General features: G+C 40.3%; 1 protein-coding gene across 2 annotated transcripts; it reads right to left on the reverse strand.

Moving 5' to 3' along the window:
- Positions 1–53: 53 nt before the first annotated feature.
- On the reverse strand, positions 54–27,366 carry dohh (deoxyhypusine hydroxylase/monooxygenase). 2 transcript variants are annotated; one of them, XM_054596842.1, is made up of 6 exons: positions 27,266–27,361; positions 24,134–24,240; positions 19,174–19,341; positions 7,182–7,258; positions 2,392–2,647; positions 54–1,576 (listed from the first exon to the last, which is right to left on the reverse strand). In XM_054596842.1, the coding sequence occupies exons 2-6, from the start codon at positions 24,237–24,239 to the stop codon at positions 1,266–1,268; spliced, it is 918 nt and encodes a 305-aa protein (XP_054452817.1). In that variant the 5' UTR covers position 24,240; positions 27,266–27,361; the 3' UTR covers positions 54–1,265. The 2 variants fall into 2 exon arrangements, with proteins under 2 accessions (XP_054452817.1, XP_054452816.1); XM_054596841.1 differs by having other exon boundaries at positions 55–1,576; positions 24,134–24,243; positions 27,266–27,366.
- Positions 27,367–27,410: the final 44 nt, after the last annotated feature.

Genomic DNA, 27,410 nt, shown 5'->3' on the forward strand with positions numbered 1-27,410 from the left:
ATTAAAACCAATAATATCATGACAATCTGCAATTTTTATTGACAAAGGAGGTGTACATGGACCCACAGTCCTCTGTAGGTAGCTAATTATTTGATTTAATTCCCTTTTGTAACTGCACACCGCTCAAATATTCAGTTGCACTTGGGAATGTGGCACAGTACACAAGCTAGATGCTCCAACTTCCCTTTCACTGGGACTTTAACTGTGACAAAATAGTTTGTTACTCCAGGTAGAAAAAGCATCAATTTGCAGATGATCATGTAAAAATCTACAGTGCATTGCTGCGCGGAGAACTTGAGCAATAGGACTGACTGAGAATAAAAGGATTGACAATAAATTAATTGTATACAGCATAATTTTAATTTCCATACAGTACACACTTCGATACAAGATTAAAATCAAGACCTGTGTCCTGCAGTAATCTAGATTTAAGTTTTACCCCAATTTCACATTGTTTATCTCTGTAGCAGTTCAGTTTGGCATGAACTTTCCCTACAATGAGGGATCTGTACTTCCTAACATACTTGAAATCCAAACAGAGAAGCCTTGGCTTGTATTAATTCTATGAGTATAGAAATAGAATGAGAGTAGAACGGACATTGAACTTTTAGCTGTGGTCATTTGACAAGCTCAACAGAAAATGGTGCTCAGAACTGTACTTGGACCATATACATAGAATGAGTTAGCCCACTATAACTGACAGTACATTGCAATGGCAAAAGTACACATAAAAATGGCCGCCACTTTGACCATTCTGCTGTTGATTGAGAATTTCAGTACTACTCTCATTGTAGGTCTAAGGAACTGACATCAAGCCTGATCAAATGTAATGCAGCCTGGATCATAATCAATGTCTACATTTAGAACAAGTCAATCTTTTTCTGTCTCATGTCCATTTTATCAAACTGTATGATCACATACATCTCCTTGACAAAAAAATAAAAAGACATAAGAAGGAACAAAGAAAAAAAAAACTTTAGAGGAAAAGCCCATAACATTGAAATCATCACATCAATCTGTCAGGTCTTCCACCTTCAGCCCAAAGCTGCTGTATGAGAACATGGAGCTGCTGTAGATTCCACAAAAATGCTAATTGTAGCAGTGAAGACATGAAGGGGGAAAGAACTCAAAGGACTCTTCTTCTCACAGGATCAAATAGTTTTACAGCAGCCTTATTTGCTGTATATGGGAATACAATAGTACAGAGTGTAGTAAATGTGTTAAGCAATTAGAGTGAAAGCACCCTTCAGGTGCAACATAGACCTTTAACCCTGTAAGCTGACCAGTCCATCTGCATACTGGAACTGCTCACTGTTTTCGTACTCCAGCATATCTAGAGCGACCTCGCAGCTTTCTTTGACAATTCGTTCTTTGTCTCCACAGTAATGCTGCAGCACAGCCAGACACTCCTCTTTGCCGATGGACCCAAGAGCCTCTGCCGCCTCATGTCGGACCATAGGGTTCTCACTAGAACGCTCCAAAGCTGCACACAAGGCTGGGACCGCTGCCGGATGCTGCATCTGACCCAGGACATAGCCAATCTCATGACGGAACAGAGCACTTGAGCACTGCAGGCCTAGAGAACAAAATGTAAAGAGACTGCATGTATGTAATATACGATTTTGCAGTGACATCATCATTTCAGCAATCATTTTTTTCATTTCATTGGGACTTTAAGTAAAGTGTGTATACAGAAACCTCATATATTGACAGAGAACATTTCCTTCCATTAATGCTGGTAGGCCTATAACAACAAAAACTGTTTTATTGAATACTATTGCTGTAATATGTCACTCAAATCAGTGAATGACAAAAAACTCTTGCACAATCTCAATTTTTACATGGTTTGAACTGATCATATACTGAAAGGCGAGTGCCTTGAAATGGTGATGGGATTGTCACTGTTTTGAAAAAGCTAAAATGCAGTGCAAGCTAACCACTTGTTTCCCCAATTCCTATTAAAACAGTTTAACAGACTGATTATGATGTCTCCATTCGCATTGAGGAAGCTTAAAATCGAGGTCAACATGAAACGGACAAAAAGTTATCAGATCTAAGGTAACAGTTCTGATGTTATGGTGGCTGTGGCTCAGTGGAGAGCAGGGTCGTCCTCCAATCAGAGGATAGACTGTTCGATCCCTGGCTCCGACAGGGATCCACATTGCTCCCGCAGGCTGTTCCTGCAGTGTGTGTATGAATGTTAGTTAGGGTCCTGATAAGCAGGTGGCACCTTGCACGGTAGCTCCTGTCATCAGTGTATGAATGGGTGAATGATTAGTAATGTAAAAGCGCTTTGAGTGGTCGGAAGACTAGAAAAGCGCTATACAAGTACAGTCCATTTACCATTTTATACACAATGATGCATAGATGAAACAGTAAGCTATATCCTACCGTCTCCCAGTGCCAGCGCAGCCATCTCGTCGCCCAGATTACGCAGGGCAAACATTGCACGGTAACGTTCAAAGAGTGGCAGACTCTCATCCAACAGGATTGAGCGAAGCTCTGACACACTTTTCCTCACAGCTGGAGGGGCTGGGTCTACAGAGCAGTAGGGGTTCTCATCTGAACTTCCATCGTCCAACTGCTTCTCTTCTCTAGTCTGCAGCCACTCCAACCGACGAACAGCCAGCTGACACGTTTCTGCAACCTGCAGGAATGCAGGGGGACATTACATTTAAATAGTTTTATTTGCAAATTTCAGTCATGTGTCTTTGTTGACATGGAGAACCAAGACTGAAGCGAAGTCACAACACAACAATATTGGAGAAAAACAAATTATGTTTGTCGAGGCATTAACGAGATACATGTGATTATATGCGTTTGGCTGTTTTAAAGACATAGCAATACACTTAATTGTTTTTAAAACAAAATTGTTATTTGGGGCTAAGAAATTACACTGGGAGTTTAATTTGGGTCTGAAAGTTGTTATTATTAGGAATTGTCTAATAACTATTGTTAAGAGGTGCACCGGATCATAATTCAAGTCAATTCAATTTGTTTTGTACATTTTATTTGCCACAAAACAAAAATCTGTACACATGCACAGGAAACACTCCCCTATAAAACCCTTTTAATGGGGGGTATCATTAAACTCACAGTTCCGATAGTTTCAGTATTTTGAGTAAAGGATGGATACGATCAGCACAAAAGGAAAAAGAGCAAGTATAACTTATAGACATGCCCCCGATTATTTTTGGAGCCAATACAAAGCAGGTCATTGAAGATCCATCTTGGCAATACAGATGATTTTGGTTGTTTTATTGAGTTATAACAGCAGGCTTATGACCAGTTTTTTCACCACCGATCCAAAAATAATTTCAACCACTCTGAAGTCAGTGTAAGCCATCATCAATTGTTAAGTTTATGTTTTACTTTTTTGTAGCCAATTTTAGGGGTTAGGATCCCAAGTGGAATTATTATGCTTTTCCACTTTTTCCCTCTCCTTTAGTGTGTTATATATATATTTTTGTACATGTAAAAGGTCCGTTGAGTCTAAAACCTGAAGTCCACGCCAAAAAGGAGTTACCCTTCCCCTCAGAAACACTGCTCCTGAGCTGCCTGAAACGGCTCTATTGAATTCTCTCCTTCACTTCCATAACTTTATGAGGTCATAATGTTACAGAAGTGACGTAAACTCCTTCCGGCTAGTTTTGCCCACCTTCAAAGAACAAAAGAGAGAGACAGAGCTGAAGCTTCGGAGCATGAGAAAAAGCAAGGCGGATTATGAGCATTAACGCATGTAAACATGTTGTTACTGTAACTTGAGATAAAAATATGCACCCAGAAAATGGCATAATAGGTCCTAAAATGATTGGAATTAGCAGTTTTAATTACAACAGAACTCTTTTGTGAAGTTTGCAAATGACACTACTGTCATCAACCAGATTACAAACAACAATGAGATTTTCATAAAGAGAGGAAACAACCTTGCAGAGTGGTGCTTAGAGAACAACCTACTGCTCGATGTCAGTTACACCAGGAAGCAGATTTTTAATTTTACAAAAAAAGAAAGCGAAGATGCACACCCGTCTTCATCAATCGTGCTGAGGTGGAGCAAGTTAGCCGCTTTAAGTTCATGGGAATCAGCATTACAAACAACAAGAAAGCTTCCTGACTTGAAACATTACAAAATGGCATGGGATGTGTACAGCACAGGACAGAAGGGCTCTACAGGGATGCTTAAAACCGCCCAGAACATCATTGGCACCATCTACTGAGCATCAGTGATATTGGTGAGAAGAGGAGCCTCTGAAGAGCTGAGGGGATATTAAAAGACAAAACCCACCCCAGAAACAACCTGTTCACCTTGCTGCTGTCTGGAAAGAGATACAGAAGCATCAGTTGCTGAATCACCAGAATTCAAAAAAACTTATTTCCTCTGGCTGAGAGACTCCATATGTAATATATATATTTTACAAATAAAACAAATAAAAAAACATGTTTCCTTGTAATGATGTATTATCTGCTTAGAGGTAGTGTTAAACAGGTCATAAATCGCTCTCTATTATCTATTTCATGTTGCTTATCCTGTTATATTTGACAATGGATTTCCTTGTACACTGGGGGTGGGAAACACCAGAGGCCCCATGAAACTATATTATCACAATACTTAAGTCACAATACAATATTATTGGGATATGCTGCGTATTGTTCTATAACCTGCTTGGAGCTAGTGTAAGGAAGTTAAACAGATCATAATACACTCTATAAAACCATGGCTCACATGAATCCCTGGACATTTTCCATATCCAAAATGCTCCCACACTGCTTCTTTAAGAGACTTTTTGGCAGATATAAGGCTGGAGGGTTGGTTTCCGCTGAAATATTTACCTGCAATGCTTTAGATGAGTACTACTCTCTTTTGAACACAAAACAAACTGGCGCAAACACACGTGTTGCGTGATTCAAGCGAGAGGAGATTTCACTGCACACAAAAATAACTTCAGTTCTTATTATGAAATCATGAGTTATATAACCGCATGTCATGTTTGTCTAGGTAATACCCACAAGAACAAGATATGTCTTTGTGGGTATTACAAGATGATGATACAAGATCTATGACACAATGTTGTTTACACATTTCCATAGATATTCCACAGAGCAAAGTGGAAGATAAAAGTAGATGGCGGCACAGGACAAATGCAGAGGTCATAGACTTGTTTGCTAAGTACAAAGACCTTGCTGTGGAATGTTGTGTTAGGGAGCCATCCGAGAAAGGCAAGGTTTCCATGAAGGGCAGCACGTCCTGAGAGGATTTACACATATTCAAACTTTAGACAAATAATTTAGCATGGTACACATTAAAACGATGCATGCAAGAGTAAGCTTGGCACTAAGCATCTTAGTAACGTCATCACAATCATCATCGTTATCATCAAAGTAACCCATAAAAATCAAAATCTGGCTCCAAGAATATTTTACTGGAAGCTGAGCTAATCTTTGTCAATCTCAAAGACCTCGGTATTGATCTGTAGAATTGCTTCGGCATGCTGCAAATACATTTTTTGAATGTGATGTAACCAATTACAAATACACAATGACCGTGATCTAAAATAACCTCCATCAATTCTGTACTAAAACCAGAGCATGCTCACTTCTCTTTGTGGGAGAGAAATCCACTTCCTCAAGTGCTTCATAGTTCGGTATGGGGCTATGTACAGTTCCCTTACGTACATGGCTCGGATCAATGTAAGCAGGGTTGCTTTTAAAAAATTTTTGTTTTTTTTTCTCCCCCTCGAATGTATCCCTGTTAATGATGATTTGAAAGTTCTCTAACTGAAATTAACTCTTTCTGTAGAACTTTTCTGTCACATGGCTCCGCAACTCTAAATTAGCAGATGCCTTTAATGCCATTACAGGTCTACCAGACAGCATATCACAACAGAAATCATGTTTTAGTCCATTACACATGTGAGCCTATACACCTGGGAAGAGAAATGTGAGTTAGCACATGAATGGCACAACTTTTAGAGCTGTTCAGGTCTTCCAAAGTTCTCTAGGAATGTTGGATCTCCATCCTTGCCCTCTCTGTTTTAGCACATAAAAACAAGTAGGGGTAAGATACTAAGTACTAGGGATATCAAGTGACAGATAACAAGATTGTACACTGTGTTGTCTTGTCAGTGGTGGAGGAATTATTCACATTACTCAAGTAACATTACAAATACAATACTAATAAATTATACTTGAATACAAGTATGTAGGTATACTCAGGAAATGTTCTTTAAGTATTAAAGTAATAGTAAAGTACAGGAAAAAAATCCTTTGTGACTGTTGTACTTATGTTATATCATTATTTATTAATGGCTTATTTGATAGGGACAGATAAACTTAACATAGACAAACTGAACAGCTATCCGGTGTTAGTATCAGTGATATAGCAGATCCCAGTTTCCAACACCCTAGTTTGATTATTATTAATATTTATGCATTACTGTAGAAGTAGCACTTTGCTGTTGAAGTTGGTTGAGGTTGAGCTAATTTTGAACAATTAACTAATGATTTTGTTTCATTATTCATTAATGTGTCTCAATTAAAGTATTGATTGTTTGGTTTGAAGTCCAAATGGTGTCACAATCAGTCCTCTAGTTTACATATTGTTTTGTCATGCTTAACATCCCAGCCCTATGAATTGTTGGTAATTCCCTAAAGCATAGTTTCCAGAAATGCAGATTAATGGTGTGCATACAGGGCTTAAAAATTCTGCACAACAGCTGTCATGCACTCCATGATTTAACAGTGGGACAGCCCAAAGACCTTGCAGACATACCTGGAACACACCTCAAAGTTTGTAGGTGTGGACAGTAGAATTCAACCCTGGTGTCTGCAATACTTACGCTTTTCTCAAATATTGTTTCTTTAATGAAGACACTTCAATCTCTATCAGCATGCAACACTAACAAACATGTTTGTTGTTTTCATTTACTTCTATTTACCTGTCATCAATACTGTTATAGTATAAAAAAATAATAAAGGAAAATAAGTTTAGCTGATTTGAAATTAAATTGTAGCCTTTTAATTGAATCCAGCCAAACAAATATCTGCCAGGAATCTGTTCTTCCTTTGCATATTTAATTTATGCAGTTGATAAGGATCTGATGACGTGTTTTCTGTATTTATTGACCTGGTACCACTGCCATGCTAAGTACACGCAGTGGTAACAGCAAGTGTTATGTTCCTACCTCTATGACAGGATCCTGACTGTACTCTTTCAGTAGGTCCAGAACGACAGGATCCCCGATTGCTCCCAGAGCCTCCCCTGAAGAAAGACACAGGAAAAGTGTCAGACAGGCCCATATATTGTTGCTTCTAGTTCTTATAAACTTAAGTATTTGTATCCTGTGTATCACTGAGGAGTTAATACATGTTTTATGCAATGAGAAACTATAACAAAACACATTTTCAACATACAGATTGTTTTCTTCTGTCTGGCATGTGTCAAAGTAATTTGAAGGTGTGTATGGGGGGGGTCAGCATAAGTCATCTCATTACCAAACACACATAAATGGCAAATGGCCTATCTTCTGTATAGTCCTTTCTAGGACTCAAACCACTCAAAGCGCTTTACACTACACGTCATTCACCCATTCTCACAAGACAAAAGATAATTCATTAACATAACAAGACTATGACAAGAACAGTGAATACAGGCCACTTAACAATTAGTCAGTGGATGAGAGAACAGAGTGATTTTGATGTGTATTTGTGTATTTTGACTCTGGAGGGATACTGAACTACTTGATTCTGCTAGGATAGACTAAGTATATTGTCTTCTGCTTTCTTAAAATTGATCTTAAACTGTACCAAGCCTGCTTAAAAAAGGGTTAGTGACTGATGCTGATTCTGTTGATTCTACTGTTCTGATATTCTCTAATCAGGAAGTGTTTGATGCTCTGTTGTGTTTGATGCTCCTGTGCCTTTAATCAGGAACTGCTCTGAGAGGTGTGCTTTAGCTTCAATAGGTCAATTGTCCTCTTAACTGCTAGGGGGAGTGGCTTACACATCTCAAGGATATATATACTCAGACCACACAAACCTTTCTCCAGTGTATTTTGACTCTGGAGGGATACTGAACTACTTGATTCTGCTAGGATAGACTAAGTATATTGTCTTCTGCTTTCTTAAAATCGATCTTAAACTGTACCAAGCCTGCTTAAAAAAGGGTTAGTGACTGATGCTGATTCTGTTGATTCTACTGTTCTGATATTCTCTAATCAGGAAGTGTTTGATGCTCTGTTGTGTTTGATGCTCCTGTGCCTTTAATCAGGAACTGCTCTGAGAGGTGTGCTTTAGCTTCAATAGGTCAATTGTCGTCTTAACTGCTAGGGGGAGTGGCTTACACTCCTGGCAGACAATGAGCAATCAGTAGGTAGGTCCTTAACCACTGCTGCTGCCTGGAAGCGTCAGCTGTCAAGCGTCTGGCAAACGAAGGCTAGGGCGAACAAAGGCAACAGGGCGACTTTTTCAAGCCAGACTTGAAAGGCTAGGGCGAACAAAGGCAACAGGGCGACTTTTTCAAGCCAGACTTGAAAGGCTAGGGCGAACAAAGGCAACAGGGCGACTTTTTCAAGCCAGACTTCGTCAAGCATGACTTCTCGAGCGTGTACTTGTACGGGTCAGTAATTTGTTTATATTGACTACCATGTGTCTGCATCCTATTTCTGTCTGTTCCTCTGTCCGGTGGTCACGTAGACAGTGGGTCACTCCCAGGCGCAGTGACCCCACTAACCTCATCTATCCCACTCTCTCAGCCCATGGTGAGCAAGTGGTGTCGGGGGGGCTTTGGAACTGCCAGTCGGCAGTGCCAAAAGCTGAGTTCATCTCAGGCTATGCATCCTTGCTCTCCCTCAACTTTCTTGCTCTAACTGAGACCTGGATCACACCAGAAAACACCACCACACCCGCAGCTCTGTCAGATGTGTACTCCTTTGACCTCTATCGCTCTCCCTCTCCTCCTACCCACAAGGCCGGCAACCAGCTGGATCTTATCTTCACTAGACACTGTTCTACCGCTAACCTCTCTGTCACTCCCCTCCAGCTCTCGGACCACTACTTCATGTCCTACTCCCTCTCCCTCTCCTCTCCCCCCTTACTTCCTCCACCTACCCACATGGTTTCTACCCGTAGTCACCTCCGCTCCCTCTCCCCCGCTGATCTTTCCTCTTCCGTTACCTCTGCCCTCCCTGACCCTGAATCCTTCTCTCTCCTATCCCCCGATACTGCTACTGATCTTCTCCTCTCCACCCTTTCCTCCTCTTTGGACAACCTCTGTCCCTTCACCTCCAGGCCTGCACGGCCAACTCCTCCTGCCCCATGGCTGTCGGACTCAGTGCGTACTGATAGACGGAGCCTAAGAGCGGCTGAGCGTAAATGGAGAACAGGCAAACTCCCGGAGGACCTTCTTAACTTCCAATCTCTCCTTTCCACTTTTTCCTCCTCTCTAGCTACTGCTAAAGCGGCTTTTTTCCGCTCGAAAATCCTAACCTCTGCTTCCAATCCTAAAAAACTCTTTGAAACTTTCTCTTCACTCCTCCAACCCCCACCCCCTCCTCCTACTTCCTCCCTTCTCCCTGATGATTTCGCCAACTTCTTTGACAAGAAGGTAAATGATATCAGATCCTCCTTCTCTCAGCCCCCCTCTCCCTGTCCACCCTCTCCCTCTCTACCCTCTACAGCTCTTCCCCCTCAGCTCCCCCTTCCCTCTCCACACCCAATCTTACCCTATTTTGCTCCCCTCTCCCCTAACGAGGTCCTTGACCTTGTTACATCTAACCGCCCCACCACGTGCTCCCTTGACCCGATCCCCTCCCCTCTTCTTCAGTCTATTGCCACTGAACTCCTTCCTTTCCTCACCCACCTCATCAACACATCTCTCGTCTCGGGATGCTTTCCCTCGGCTTTCAAGACTGCCAGAGTCACCCCCTTCTGAAAAAAACATCACTTGACCCCTCTGATGTCAAGAACTTCAGACCGGTTTCTCTTCTACCCTTTCTATCCAAAACACTTGAACGCGCTGTCTCTAAACAACTGTCTTCCTACCTCCACCAGAACAACCTCTTGGACCCCCACCAGTCCGGGTTCAAGGTGGGTCACTCGTCAGAGACGGCCCTCCTTGCGGTGACAGAGTCGCTTCACGCTGCGAGAGCGAACTCTCTCTCCTCTGTCCTGATTCTCCTGGACCTGTCAGCGGCGTTTGACACAGTGAACCACCAGATCCTCCTCTCCACCCTCGAGGGGATGGGCGTCTCAGGCTCTGCACTCTCCCTGCTTGCATCCTACCTGACAGGCCGATCCTACCAGGTGACATGGAGGGGGCCGTGTCAGAACCACGCACGCTGACTACGGGGTTCCACAAGGTTCAGTTCTGGGCCCCCTTCTCTTCTCGCTCTACACAACATCTCTGGGTTCTGTAATTCGCTCCCATGACTTCTCCTACCATTGTTATGCCGATGACACCCAGCTGGTCTTGTCATTTCCTCCCGGTGACACCCAAGTGGAGGCACGCATTGCTACGTGCTTGGCTGACATCTCGAAGTGGATGGTGACACACCACCTGAAGCTGAACCTGGACAAAACCGAGCTACTCTTCCTCCCGGGGAAGGGTTGCCCGCACCGAGACCTGTCCATCACCATTGATGATGCCGTGGTGACGCCAACTCGGACTGTGAGGAATCTGGGTGTGACCCTGGACGACCAACTGTCGTTCTCAGCAAACATTGCATCGGTCACACGCTCCTGCAGATTCCTCCTCTACAACATCAGGAGGATTCGCCCCTTCCTCACTGAGGAGACGGCGCAGGTGCTCATCCAGGCTCTGGTCATCTCCCGCCTGGACTACTGCAACTCACTACTTGCTGGAGCCCCGGCGTCGGCCATCAGACCTCTGGAGCTTGTCCAGAAAGCTGCAGCACGTCTGGTGTTCAATCGCCCCAAGTTCTCTCACACAACTTCCCTTCTCCGTTCTCTCCACTGGCTCCCTGTAAGAGCTCGCATCCAGTTTAAGACTCTGGTGCTAGCCTACAGGGCAGTGAAAGGAACAGCTCCTTCCTATCTCCAGGCCTTGGTCAAACCCTACACCCCTGCCCGACCACTTCGCTCTGCTGCCTCGGGGCGATTGGTTGCCCCGTCGCTCAGAGGTCCCTGCGGCCGATCCACCCGGTCACAGCTTTTTTCTGTCCTGGCCCCTCAGTGGTGGAATGAACTCCCCACTGACGTCAGGACAGCAGAGTCGCTGCCCATCTTTAGGCGCAGGCTGAAAACTCACCTCTTCAAGAAGTACTACCCGGAGCCTTCCTCGTAGCACTTATTGCACTCGTATTAGTTGCTGCACTTACTGTATTCGTATCAGTTCGCTGCATGAATTTGTATTTGTCTACTGCACTTATCCTATTCGTAGTAGTTTGTAGCACTTACTATATTCGGATTAGTCTGTTGCAACTATTGTTTTCGTAGTAATTTGCCTCTGCACTATACTTTTGCTCTGGCTTATGCTTTGAGATGCTTGCTTAAGAAAGGAGATGCACTTATGACTTCTGGTGACTAGTAGTTCTCTTGAATACCTATGTTGAATACACTTCCTGTAAGTCGCTTTGGATAAAAGCGTCTGCTAAATGACTGTAATGTAATGTGTGTGTTTGTGTACATGCATGTGTTTGCCTGAGCTATTTGATAGCATAGGAAAGGAATAAAATAAAAAAGTGAATAGCTAAAAGAGTTAATAGCATGGATTAAATGATCATAATATCACTAATAATGTACGCTTATTATAATTTACTACTAATAACACAATAACAATAACAACGATAATTAAAGCTGGAAGCAGCAATGATCGGTCACTCGAACCTTTGTGCAAGTTGAGGGTACTGGCTGGATCCTGGTTGACGCAGTTGTGCACTTCCCTGAATATTGGACTGGACTTGCAGGAGAGAGACTGTATTTCCTGCTTGGAGTGCATAACACTGGAACACTTTCTGTGCTTACTAAGTGGCGCATCAAAACATGTGCTAAACATGCATTGTGGTGCTGTATGTCGTTTGTCCGACACACAATGTAAATTCCATGTAAATCGGATTATGTTTGTCACATAACGCTGTCTTCTTGATGCGCTATGGCTATGAGTCAATATTGGCATGTAGATGTCCTCAGGCCTGGACTGTTGATGAAGCATGTTAAGTTTGGGTCAGTACAGTTTAGTTACAACAGTTGGTGTTTAATGGCCTATCATGTAAAGTGGCTTACAGGTGTGCCGTTCAATGAAACCACAGACTTAATAACTTTTGTAGATAAAAGTCTTTAGATGGTACTGGCCAAATTGGAAGTCTAGCTGATGAATTGTCTAGGTCAGGGGTGTCAAACTCAAATACACAGTGGGCCGAAATAAAGTCAAGGGCCAGATGGGTTCAACGTTTATTGAAAACTTATTGAAAGAACCTTAGTGCACATATTGAACCTGGAACTAACAAGGCCTATAGAGTATTGCCTATAAAACAACATTAATTATGAAATAAATGAAATAAAAATTATAAATATAAATAAATAAAAATAAAAGTAATAAAATCAGTTTCATTAATTGCTTATGGCTCTATCTGCAGTTTTTCCAGAGTAATTTCAAGTGAAAACATTTTCTATAGGCAAACAACAGCCAAAAATAATTTACTTCAAAGAAAAATCAAATGTCCTGTAGTAGCAAGAGAAAAAAAATGCAAAAATGAAACTACATTAAAAACTGAAAATGCGTCAAAGCACTGTTTGCTGCTCTGTGATGCTCACTGGTCTGAGCCAGACACTTGGTGTCTCATCTTGGATACAAGTTCATCAATGTCTGGGGTCAGGCTCTGAGCTGAGGAAATCCTCAGGATTGAGTGAAGGTGCTCATCAGTAAGACGAGTCCTGTGTGAAGTTTTGTTTATCTTCATCAAAGAGAACAGTTGTTCACACAAGTATGTGCTGCCAAACAGAGAGCGTTTGAGCAGCCTGGGAGCGCAGCTGGGGCATTGTGTCGGGGATGAAACGTGGAAACTCTGCAGCGCCCACAGACTCATATTTTGCCTTCAGTGTGTCACTACATTGGAGCTCAATCAGCTCCATTTGGAGGTTTGATGGTGCGTTTTCCACGTCAGCTGCAAATGGATTACTGAGCAGTTCAAACCTGCTTTTTTGGGCTTCAAAATCGGCAAATCGCTGTGTGAAGTCAGCACCAAGTATGCCGAGTTTTTCAGCAAACTGTGTAGTTGGGAAGGCAGCGACCTGCTCTTTCATTGTTTGGCAGTGCAGAAAATGGCTCAAGTTTTCCTGCAGCATCTGCGTCTCCCACAGGCGCAGCTTGGTTTTAAAAGCCCTCACTGTAGCGTACATGTCAGTGATGACACGGCCCCGCCCCTGAAGCTGCAGGTTGAGCGCATTCAGGTGGCTTGTGATGTCACACAGAAACGCCACTTCACACAGAAACATTTTATTTCGGAGCTCTGTTGTGCCTTTCCCTTTGCTTTCCATGAACTCACAGATCTCCTCACGCAACTGGAAAAATCTTTCCAGCACCTTTCCCTGGCTTAGCCATCGCACCTCTGTGTGATAGGGCAAGTCACCATATTCTGTACTTAACTCCTCCAGAAAAGACTTGAACTGGCGGTGATTTAAACCTTTGGCTCTGATAAAGTTAACCGCTAATGTTATGATGCTCATCACATGTTCCATTTTCAAGGCTTTGCCACACAACGACTCCTGGTGACAGCTTATCACTGCATCATAATGCAGTGATAAGCTGTCAACTCACTTGTGACGTTTTCCTCCTTCATCTTTTCTCGGATCCTCCCCACCAATCCACTCTTTTGACCGCACATCGCAGGCGCTCCATCTGTTGTCAGTCCCACAAGTTTATCCCACGGCAGCCCCATTTTATCTACACATCTGGACACCTCTTCAAAGAGATGGCCTTAACAGCAGCCTGCTGTGACACCAGACTTCTTTTTAACTCCTCTACCTTCTGTAGCCTTTGTGTCGTGTCCAGATGCTTGTATCTGTCTTGGTGCTTCGTTTCATAGTGTCTTCTTATGTTGTATTCTTTCATTACAGCCACACTGTCTCCGCACAGAAGACACACAGCTTTGCCCTTTACATCCGCGAACATATACTGTGCCTCCCACCTGTCTTGAAAACTCCCGTTTTCAAATTCCACCTTTCGTTTAGCCATTTTTTGGGGAGAGGGATAGTTGAAAGTTGACACAAGTGGTATGTAATACAGACTGTGAGGCGCGCGTTCACGGGCCCGCGATTGACGTGCCGACACACGGACAGTGCATTGTGGGATTTGTAGTATTTTGGTGGTGCGTGCGATATACCGGCGGGCCAGCTCTAATAGTAAATAGATTTTATCATGCGGGCCAAAGATAATTCATTCACGGGCCGGATGTGGCCCGCGGGCCTTGAGTTTGACACATGTGGTCTAGGTGGAGTTTGTTTAACCCTCTGAACCGCAAAACCCACTGGCATGATGGAAAAGCATGTTTTCTTTAAACAAATCGCACAAGCTACACCGTTTATCATAGCCAGAGGCTGTAAAAACGGTCATCTTTGTCAAATTTTCATCTTGAACAGTTCTTAAACACATCATGTGATTCATCCGCTTCATCCACCTGACTACGCCTGGACGACAAACCCGTGAGTAACCTAAATGGACATAACTGGCGAAACCCTGTTGAGCACGTTTCTTGGTGATAGAATATGGCTTACTAGAAATAACGAAGGAAGCCATAACACTGCTATTTACACAGATATTTACTTTTTCTTTGGGTTGTACTGTGGAACCTATAGGCTCAATTAAACAGCACAAACGAATCATGGATGACCATCTTGAGATTCAGTAGAGAGAGCAAAGACCTTATCTTTGAGATGCTCCTAAAATATTTAAAACATGGCAGAATAACATTTGTAATTTCTTTTCAAAAGGTAGTTGCTGTCCAATATCACACCCAGGGATCTGGTTGCAAGTTCGAAATTTGTAGACAAGCAAAGATGGTTCTGTGAAATAAGGCTGGACTTCTGGGGGCCGAAGCAATATATTTCCAAATTATTTTCATTCGGTGGAGAGGTATTTGGGACATCCAGCACTTTCTATCTGACATACAGTACCAGTCAAAAGTTTGGACACACCTTCTCATTCAATGGTTTTTCTTTATTTTTTTATATATTTTTTTCTACATTGTAGATTAATATTGAAGACATCCAAACTATGAAGTAACACATATGGAATTATGTGGTAAACAAACAAATGTTCAACAAACCAGAATATGTTTTATATTTTAGATTCTTCAAAGTATGAGAAGGTGTGTCCAAACTTTTGACTGGTATTGTACATATTAAAAGATGATTAAAATTGCCCTCTTCACAGGTTGTTGATGGGACATAGATTTGTGTGTCATCTGCTTACCACTGGAACTGGGTTTTGTGTTTGGTCTTCCAGTGGCAACATGTATACACAGTAACAAGGAGCAAAGGGTAGAGTCTTGGGGAACCCCACACACAAACGATTCCCCAAAGTCAAGTCTTTGTAATGTGCTTATGAAAAAGGTCCAGTTTACTCTGAAGTCTTTTTTTCCCCCATCATGTTTAATATGATGATTATGCTTATTGTATTGATGAATAATTCATTCGAATAAATAGTCTGCATATGTTAATATTGGGTGTCTTCCTTTGATAAAGCTTGTTTGATCTGGGTGAAGTATGGATGGAGTGATATTTTTCAATTCTGTGAGCGAGTGCCTTAGTGGGAATTTCATATCTACGTTGAGGAGAGAATAGGGACGGAAACTTGATGGCAAGGTTGGGTCTTTGAGGAGGAGTGAAATTGTGTTAATATTTGCTGAAAATTGTGATTGTGAACTAGAATGAACAGGGAAGCCACCAGGTCATGGTACTTTGTTATGGGCATAAGAGTGAGTGCAGTGGAAAGTCTGTCCTGTGCTGTTGGGGAAACCAGTATGTTGGTTTGTTCTTTACTAAGCTGTGGTAGGTCAATGCTGTTGAGAAATGAGTTCTCTGACAAATATAGATTGGCTTAAAAACTTCTGAGGATTATATTTATCTAATTGCGTGCATTCTTGGGCTCCCCTACTGAGTCTTTTATGATTGAGATTGCTGTTTTCCCCTTTATTTCGTTTAATTTGATTTGCCAAGAATTTACCCAATTGATTGCTATGGTGGACATTTTCTTGTTGATGAAGGAAATTAGTTTTCTAATTCATAAATTCATTTATTTGAAATTTGTACTTCCTTCATTTGCTCTGGGTTCCCTCAGTTGAGTTACTTGCATTAACGATTTTGAGTAAGTTTTGTTCCACGTCAGCTCTTTTTCTTAATTTTTTTAATTAACAGAGAACCTATTATGCTATTTCCCGGTTGCATATTTTTTATCTCAAGTTACAGTTACAACATGTTTACATGCGTTAATGCTCATAATCCGCCTGTTTTTTTTCATCCTGGATGTCCTGCAGCACCTCTTCTCACCCTCTCTCTGAAACACTCCGTTGTAGAGCTTGCTCCTCCCTCCACAAAGCAAAGTCTGCCTTGATTGGTCAGCTAGACCGCTCCGTTGTGATTGGTCAACGTTTCGCATGCGTTAGAAATGTCCCGCCCCTTGCAAACAGAATTCAGCCCCGTCTTCCAGAGCGGTTCAAAACACTGTTGATGCTGTCTTTGGCGAAATGCAGCGAACACAAGATTAAGCTATCGTTGTACTAATCTGGCAAAGTGTTAAAAATGAAATGTAGACACTTCTTTATTCATTTCATCTGCCTTCGGAAGTTCAAACAAAGGACAATTCCCCTCGCAGAGCAGAGCACAGCGTCTTCTCGACATGACGGCCGCAGAAAAATAAAATAGGGCGGGCCGAACTAGCAGGAAGGAGTTTTACGTAATTTCTGTTACATTATGACCTCATAATGTTATGGAAATGAAGGAGAGAAATCAATTGAGCCGTTTCAGGCAGCTCAGGAGCAGTGTTTCTGAGGGGGAGGGTAACTCGTTTTAGGAGTGGACTTCAGATTTTACACTCTACGGACCTTTTACATGTACAAATAATAATAATAAAAAATAAAAACAAGCAAAAGGAAAAGCATAATAGGGCCACTTTAAAACTGCCTTCCCTGTTCACATATTCCATGTAAATGTTACAGGAGGATGGACGCTAATAATAATGGGGTATCTGAAATATTAGATTTAACTGAATTGTTGGTGAGGAAGATGTGAGTACGTCTGGTGAAATGAGTACACGTATGCATAGTCTAAGTACGGCAGAGTTCTCCATTATTGCGGTTGCCGGCCCAACAGTAGACTACACATTTAAATCCAGCCAGTTACTTTCGGATATAATTTTGGATCCTAACAAAACTACCTTGATTAAAACGTTGCAATTCACTATTCTTGCATTTATGATCATTATCTTACGCTTCAAGACGATGTGAGCATGATGAGTAGGGACGGGAATCAGCAGGGACCTCCCGATACGATACTATCACGATACTTAGGTGGCGATTCGATATGTATTGTGATTCTGTAAGTATTGTGATTCGATATTACGATTTCTTTTGGTTATTTTTTTTTTTAAAACACTGGACCATGGAAAACAGTTGAATCATACCTTCAAATACAACACAGTCAAATTCACTTAGAGCTTTCCAAGTTTTATTTCAAGTTTTAATTCCAAAATCTTAACATTAACTTAATGACTGCAGGGCAGCCAATAGAGAAAATAAATAAAAATGTGCCCTATTATTGTATAGCCCCTGTCAACTGCACACAAACTGACAGATTAAGAAATGTATGCCACTTAGGCTACTTTTAAACAATAAATAAAAGGTCAATTAAATAGAATGAATACAAGTTTTTTTCTGAATCGCTGGGGAGCTTACTGAAACATGTATCCAGCGTTCGTTGTTTGCTGCTAGCAGGTTTGGCTTCCTCCGCCGTTTTGTCTGATAACTCAGGATGGTGTCGAGTGATATGGGCACGTATGTTGGTCGTATTACCACAATACTTTATCTTTCCGTGGCATAGTTTGCAGACAGCATTGCTCATGTCTAACTCATTTTTTCCTCGTAAATTATGAAAGCCAAAGTTCTTCCAGACGTGCGATTTAAACTGTTGAGGTGCAGCAGTCGGGACTAACGTCTGACATGTTTGCTGTCCAACATGTTAGCCTTTGTATTCCTACCTAGCTACTACATGTGAAGCTGCGCTTCTAGCCGGAAGGAAATCATGAACGAATAGATTGCATTGCGCCATCTGTAGGATTATAAGCGGCAACGTTTTTTTCGAATAAAATAATTAAAAGTAGGCTACCGACAAAATATCGATTTGGGAGGCAGCGTGACGATTTAAAAATCGTCACACACAAGAATTGCGATTCGTAACTGAATCGATTTTTCCCCCCATCCCTAATGATGAGACATCTGTATCAGTCCCGTCCCTACATGTATGCGTGTGTGTGTCAGCTGAAAGGTAGTGTCCAGCCGAGTTGAGTGGATAGTTGACCTCATTGTTTGACAAAATATCAGCAAAATTATTGATAAAAAGACATTTCAAATTGCTTTGATTACAAAGACTGAACATTCCAATTAGAAAGGCTACTTGGGAAAACGACAATTGCTCAACGAAGTCTACTTTGTCCCCACACAGTTTCATAGTAAACCCCAAAAATCCTTTACGCTTCTCAAAGAAACACAGACCATCTCATTTATTAATAAAACTACTGTTGCTGCTCTAGAAAAACACATTTTGATTTATTTAAAATATGAATAAAAAAAAAAAAAAATAAAAAAAAAATATATATATATATATATATTTTTAAGCAATTATTTAGTAATGAAAAAGAACCAAACCCATAACAATGATTGATGAGTGTAGTAGTAAGGTCACCAATCCTTAACAATGCCAACAGTACGTTGAATAAATAACAGCCCTTTGTGTGTTATGTTCGAAGAATCACAAGCATCCACACATACGTGGGTTGATGTAAAAAGATTAAAAGGCAAATGAAAGTATATGTGTGGGGTCTGGTAGGGATATTGCAAAAAAGCACAAGCATGCACAGGAATGCGTACCTTTAAAGCTGCACAAACATATGTTTGGTAGTGACCCGACTCTTAACCCTTCATAGTTTGTGAGTGCATTCATGCTTACCTGCTTCATGCCTGACCATCGGCTCTTGCTGTGTATCTTTGAGCACTGCAGTTAAAGTGGGAATGGCCAGTCTGTCCTGCATCTGTCCCAGGCAGTAAGCCAACTCATGCTTCAGCAGGGCAGACTCATCCGTGAAGGCTTTACTGATCCATTCTATAGCTTCAGCACCTAAGGTTAAAAACAGTTCTGATACATTAAACGAAACATTACCCAGATTTCCTATTCATTGGCTGAAAGAGTCAATTGCATTTCCATTTAGTGTTGTTCTCTCTCTCACACATTCTCACTCTTACACTCACACACACAGTCAATATAATTTGGCTTTTTGACAAGAATTTGCCAAAAAAACCTCTGTATTTTATATGTATACATATATATACATATATATATACACATATACATACAGTGGGTACGGAAAGTATTCAGACCCCTTTAAATTTTTCACTCTTTGTTTCATTGCAGCCATTTGCTAAAATCGAAAAAGTTCATTCTTTTTCTCATTAATGTACACTCAGCAACCCATCTTGACAGAAAAAAACAGAAATGTAGAAATTTTTGCAAATTTATTAAAAAAGAAAAACTGAAATATCACATGGTCATAAGTATTCAGACCCTTTGCTCAGTATTGAGTAGAAGCACCCTTTTGAGCTAGTACAGCCATGAGTCTTCTTGGGAATGATGCAACAAGTTTCTCACACCTGGATTTGGGGATCCTCTGCCATTCTTCCTTGCAGATCCTCTCCAGTTCTGTCAGGTTGGATGGTGAACGTTGGTGGACAGCCATTTTCAGGTCTCTCCAGAGATGCTCAATTGGGTTTAGGTCAGGGCTCTGGCTGGGCCAGTCAAGTATGGTCACAGACTTGTTCCGAAGCCACTCCTTTGTTATTTTAGCTGTGTGCTTCGGGTCATTGTCTTGTTGGAAGGTGAACCTTCGGCCCAGTCTGAGGTCCTGAGCACTCTGGAGGAGGTTTTCTTCCAGGATATCTCTGTACTTGGCCGCATTCATCTTTCCTTCAATTGCAACCAGTCGTCCTGTCCCTGCAGCTGAAAAACACCCCCATAGCATGATGCTGCCACCACCATGTTTCACTGTTGGGATTGTATTGGGCAGGTGATGAGCAGTGCCTGGGTTTCTCCACACATACCGCTTAGAATTAACGCCAAAAGTTCAATCTTGGTCTCATCAGACCAGAGAATCTTATTTCTCATAGTTTGGGAGTCCTCCATGTGTTTTTTGGCAAACTCTATGCGGGCTTTCATATGTCTTGCACTGAGGAGAGGCTTCCGTCGGGCCACTTTGCCATAAAGCCCCGACTGGTGGAGGGCTGCAGTGATAGTTGACTTTGTGGAACTTTCTCCCATCTCCCTACTGCATCTCTGGAGCTCAGCCACAGTGATCTTTGGGTTCTTCTTTACCTCTCTCACCAAGGCTCTTCTCCCACGATTGCTCAGTTTGGCTGGACGGCCAGGTCTAGGAAGAGTTCTGGTCATCCCATACTTCTTCCATTTAAGGATTATGGAGGCCACTGTGCTCTTAGGAACCTTGAGTGCTGCAGAAATTCTTTTGTAACCTTGGCCAGATCTGTGCCTTGCCACAATTCTGTCTCTGAGCTCCTTGGGCAGTTCCTTCGACCTCATGATTCTCATTTGCAGGCATGAAAACGGGTCAGGGGTGAAAAAGGTGAGAAGGATATTATCCCTCTAGAAAATTTGAATATTCCATATTTTTTATTGGCAAAATTATGAAAATGCGGCAGAAGTTATGGGCAGATTTAGAATAATTTGTTGCAAAATGTTGCAAATTCAGCCCAGGTCGGCCTTGAACTGCGATTGGTCAGAAAGACGCAACAGCTAATGACAACATTGAACTCTCATGCAGGCTCGAACAGAGACACACAAACACACACACACACACACACACACACACACACACACACACACACACACAGTTTTTCACCCACTCCGTATCCAGCTTCTTCCACGCTTAAAGCACCCAGGCTACTATGCGGCGAGCTGGGGCTCTCATGGTCTCCCCTTCGATGTATTCCTTGCTCGCATCCAGTTGTCATACGATTCATGCAGACTGGTTTTGAACGGCTGATTCCACCTACTTTGCGTGTGCCGTGTTTTCCCCTCGATGTGGCGAAGCTGTATGGTTATGCTGTTGAGAGCTTAAATAAATGCACTATATAAGTTGACTATGAATAATTATTGAAGTTTAACAATTTGTTCAGCAAATTTGACAACTGACAGATGCAATATTGTAGCCAGTGAAAATCGCAAAATTCGGACTTGTACATTAATGGGCAAATTTAGAATCGCATTGCAATTCTCCGCCCGATCGATCTTATATGTTGACAACAAAATATTTCTAAATAGTTTTGTAAATAAACTTCCAAAGCTTTAAAAATCCTATTTGGTATTTTATTGGTCCTGTGCAAAGTAAACAACGTACAAAGTAAATAAGGTCCAAAGTCAAACCGAGTAGTGTTTCCGGAAATGATTTTGTTAGAGGACCAATCACAGCCCTTACCGTCTCTGTTGCGTCGACTGATATATTGGATGCGCACGTAAACTACGGAAAGGTTCTCCGACAGGCTCTCCGTGTCTAGAGTAAAGCACTTTACGGAGGACTATAAACTGGCCGGCCTCTGAACCTACCCCCCCCCCAAATATTTTTTCATCGAATCTACACGATTCACGGAGGTCACCTATTTTGGTTTCAAAACGGCGAATTTCGCCGAAAGGTGAGTGATTTTCATGCCTGCATTTGTTTTGACATGCACTGTGAGCTGTAAGGTCTTATATAGACAGGTGTGTGCCTTTCCTAATCAAGTCCAATCAGTTTAATTAAACACAGCTGGACTCCAATGAAGGAATAGAACCATCTCAAGGAGGATCAGAAGAAATGGACAGCATGTGAGTTAAATATGAGTGTCACAGCAAAGGGTCTGAATACTTATGACCATGTGATATTTCAGTTTTTCTTTTTTAATAAATTTGCAAAAATTTCTACATTTCTGTTTTTTTTTCTGTCAAGATGGGTTTGACGAGATCTCGTGCCACGAGATCTCGCGAGATTAAACTCGACGATATTACCCGTCGTGTTAAAAATCAGTCTCGCGAGACTTCTGAGCTATCCAAACTTCTATTTGTGGCCTGTGGGGGCCGTAATGCGCCTTTGCTACGTCTAGGCTGCAAGAACCTAAAGACGGAGAAGGAAAAGAAGAAGAGGAGGGGAAGCCGCGAAAGCAGCCATAGACGGCCAGAATGGCGGAAAATACCAATATTACCGTGGTAGATGCCCCTGCAAATTTTAAATCATTTGTATGGCAGCATTTTGGGTACCCGGCCGAAATGATAAATGGGAGTAGAGTCACTGACAAAACACGGACAATATGCAAGCATTGTATGAAAATAATGCCGTACACCGCGGCTAATACGAGCACGATGCAGAATGTGGACATGCTTATATTCTTAAAAAAGAACATGGCTGTGTAGTAGATTTGGTTTTGCACACCTGTCAAAAAGTTTTGTTTTTCTTCTTCCTGTGTTTCACCCTGGGTATCGAGTGAAGCCGTGCGTACAGTATTGGTTATGTTTTGATATTCTGACTGTTGATAATGCTATTGCACTTTAATTTAATTTATTTTACTTTAACTTTTTTAAATTGTAGTTTAAGTTTCTAAGTTAAAGTTCTAAGTTTAAGTTAAGTTCTTAAGTGTTTAAGTTATAATATAATATATAATAATCGGTTAAATAAAAGTCTGTTCCAGTCATATATTTTGTCATTGTAGTTTTCTTAAAATATCGTCTCGTCTCGATCTCGTGAACCCAATATCGTGTCTCGTCTCGTCTCGTGAGCTGAGTGTATCGTCACACCCCTAGTATATATACATATACATATATATATACACACACATATATATATATATATATACACACATATATATATACGTATATATACATATATACACACACATATACATACACACATACATATATATATACACACATATATATGCACATATATATATATATATATACACACATATATACATATATATATATATACACATATATATACATACATATATATATATATATACACATACATATATATACATACACATATATATACATACACATATATACATATATACACATATATATATACACATATATACATACATATATATATACATACATATACATATATATACGTATATACATATACATACATATACATATATATACATGTATATACATATATATATGTATATACATATACATACAATGCGAAAATCTTGATCCCTATATATGTATATATGTGTATATGTATATATATGTGTATATATATATATATATATATATATGTATGTATATATATATATGTATGTATATGTATGTATGTATACATACATATATATATATATGTATATACATATACATACATATATATATATATATGTATATATACATATATATATATATATATGTATATTATAAACATTTTAGTTCATTGGTTATATGCCTAGAAATGGACTGAAGGGAGATGAACAGAGTGAAAACTTTATCTTATTAGATAAAACAGATGTTGACAAACTTCATAATTTGCAGTTAAAAAATAGGTGATAAAGCGTGACATATATCACAATGTTTGATATTGCAATACCTCTGGTGATTCCCACCCCTAATCCATAGTATCCTTTTAACATAGGGAGACCATTTTTTTTAAAAACTGAACAGAAGGGCTCGCCATCCAAATAGCACCAGATCTGTGAAATAACAAGTTATCAACCCAAAATTGCTGCAACAATTTGTTAGACAGGGGAATGATTTATGACTATTACAACTTGACATACATCTGCATCTCATGACCCCAGCTTCAGATGATGTACTGCCCACCCTCCTCCATTTAATACAATTTCATACAAATACATGTTCAAAGATGTGTTACCTCCCAGGTTCTTCAAGGTGAATAAGGCTCTGAACCGCCGAGTCAGGTGTAGCCCTGGGTCCGTCAGAACCTGTCCTACTGCTGCCATCTGTTCGATACTGGTCATACTGCTACACATAGAGACAGACGGTTGTATGCATTAGGTTTTGTGATGTGTAAATCAGTTAATTTTAGCTGCTTCTTTTAACCACTCCTACCTTTAAATATTTTAAACTGATGTGCTGATTAAAAAAAGCAGGCTGCAAAGATTAGTCAATTTCGCGAAGAAGAGATAATTAAGCCGCAACTATTTTGAAAATTGATTATTTGTTTGCAATTTATGAAAAAAATAAAATCTAAACCATTCCTTTCTTTATAAATGCTTTTCACATTTGTCCATTTGCTACTTCTTATCATCGTAACATTATACTAGTTTCAGATCTAAAATAACAGTTAAACTCCCAATCAGAACTGTAACGTAGCGGGACAGCATTGTTACATCCACCTCTAACACCATTCCCTGGGGACCCCAAGAATAAACGACTCTAAGAAACAACCATATCAAAATGTTACCTTATTTCATCTAAAAAAATTACAAGCTATGTAATTAATGTCTTAAAAAAAAAAAAGATCATCGAACCATTTTAAACCATTGACAATGCTGGTAATAGGTCATCTTTATTATAAAGCACCTTTGATTAAAAGCTGGTGGTCTTTAATTTATGTAGCCCTGTAAAACCCTGCATTTCACACACTGTCCTACAGATTTCAGAATAAAAGCTTTGTGTAAACAAATGAAGGGATTGTCAATAGTAAGACCAGGCTCACACACGCAGTGTGGCCTGAGCTGACATGTCTGGCTGACACTAGCTGTGTTTTATTCTACTGTATATTGATGATGTAGCTGAACTTGGAGTATATAATACATATTATTAAACATAAAAACATTTAGCTGTTCATCGCCCACCAGCAAGCACTCCAATGATGTTATTTATTTATTTATTTTGCAGGGACAATGCACACCAATCAACAGTCAAACTGTAAGTGAGCCAGAGTTAGCCAGAGAGGCTAGTTTTCATCTGCTGTTCCCGGCCAGATGTTTGAAGGCAGCCTAAAATTACAAAATTCAAATAAAAATAAAAGAGCCAGACTAGCCTTTTTTTGTGCCCATTCTCATTGGGGAATAACCACTTGACAGTCTGCACTTTTATTGATGTCTTTTGGACCAATAGATTTAGAGAAATTATTGGAATTAGCAGTTTTAATTACAACAGAACTCTTTTGTGAAGTTTGCAAATGACACTACTGTCATCAATCAGATTAATGACATGTTAAAATATAATTGATTTGATAAATGTAACAACTTTATATTTTTGCTGCTCTAGTCATCTCCCCTCTCAAGCTTCAAGTTGTTAGTTAGTTTGTGTGTGTTTGTGGAGGGAAACACAAACAACACAATCACCCTGTTGTAAATCCTTTGCCGTTACGTTGCTCTGTTTTCTGTTAGTCACGGTGTCTTTGTCAACTATAATGCTTTATTGATCATCTGAATTTGGTGATAATAGTTGAATATTCTGAAGGAGAAGACTTTGTTTATCTGAAATCAGACAAAACCCCACTGTCCTGGACCCTGCACTTGCTGCAAGCTTTCATCATTACTGATTTTGCCATAGCACGCCACATTTTTTAGGTATTAAACTTGTTTTGAACAGGCATTGATACCACCAGCTTTCTCATTCTATCTTGTCCATGGGAATTTTCCATGACACCATTCCTTTTGTAATCTTTTAAAAGATACCAACAAAGGAATGTGAGAGAGAGGCGAAGCCATCAAAATGTTTTATTTAATGATTAGTCGGCAACAGGTCCTGAAAGCTCCCTCCTATTTGTTATGTTATGGTACGGATGCTTGGATAGGCCAAAAAGGACTAAAATAGACGGTTAGGTTCAGCAATAATTTTTCCAATTTGATGCATCAACTCATAAAAACATGAACATTACATGTAATCCAATTATAATAAAATTAAGTTATACTAATACTAAGTTCAAATATCATCAAATAATAGTCTAATACTTAAATAAAACTTGTACGTCATTGGTTAGCTACAATGTCCACTAGATTGTACAATGTTTTTGCAAAATTAAAAGGGAAAGTTAGCTAAAATGGCATTATGATATCCATAATAGTTTAAAAAAATACATGAATAGGTTATAAGAATCTTTCAATGGATTCCAGTTTAGGATGAACCAGTAACTACAGTTTTGAGTAAATTTAAGGGCATTGAGATATGTTTTTTTTATTAAAATACCATTCAAGCTGCATTACATCATGTAATAAATAGAATGTAAGGTTTCTCATTTTACATTATTAAACACGAATAGTATTCTGTTATATCTAACTGTTCTATGAATTGTATTTCTGTCTTATAACATTATTTGTTTGTTTTTTGGTTATTGTAAGGTATTCGTATGCTAAAATACGTAATAAGTCATGTACTTTACGTGGATGCTAGGGATCAAGATTTTCGCATTGATAATGTGAGAAGGCACCTTTCCAACAAAGGAAGGTTTTTCTAAGACATGTCAAAGATCATTATAATAACTAATAGAGTAGTTTAACTTAAAATATCATCATAATCGGGTTTAATGTAATGCACAATATAACGTTGTCTTTAACTTCTTATATCAAGTCGGAATCATTCTTTTTTGATTCCACTAATGGACAAGCATTCAAATTCAAGTGGCGGCTGTTTTGACCAGGTTTTCGCGAACGATGGCTCACTTGATGGCTCACTTGACCACAGTATTTAATTCAAACACCAGTTAATCTCGCTCCAAGCAAAACTAATCAAACATCACAGAAACAAATGGTGTGGAGGACTCTGGCTTAGTCAGGAATTAAACTGGGAGGATCGAAGACGACACAAATATACATATTATCAAGGACTTGGAATTCGTATTCGGCGATCAGCGAAAAAGGTCGACCTTATTGAACATCATCACTTGTGTAAGGAATAAAGTCCTGAGTTAAAACATTTTATATACAGTCTATGGTTTAACCAATTGACCTGTAAACCATCACCTAACCTCAGTTAAACATTCCTCACAATTGGCAATTAAGATAAAGAAAAAAGAACTGCAAAACGTACTAACCTTCAGAGTCTTCAGGTAACATTTAAAAAAGAGCTCTGGCCTGGGAGAAAATTGCTGGCTGCCGCTGCATGCGTCCTGCAACTTCCGCTGGCTACTTCTTCTTCTCGTTTCCGGCAGACTAGGAACAGTTTAGTGCATTGCTGCC

This window comes from Anoplopoma fimbria, chromosome 3, assembly GCF_027596085.1.
Source record: "Anoplopoma fimbria isolate UVic2021 breed Golden Eagle Sablefish chromosome 3, Afim_UVic_2022, whole genome shotgun sequence".
In the NCBI taxonomy this organism is placed as follows: Eukaryota; Metazoa; Chordata; class Actinopteri; order Perciformes; family Anoplopomatidae; genus Anoplopoma; species Anoplopoma fimbria.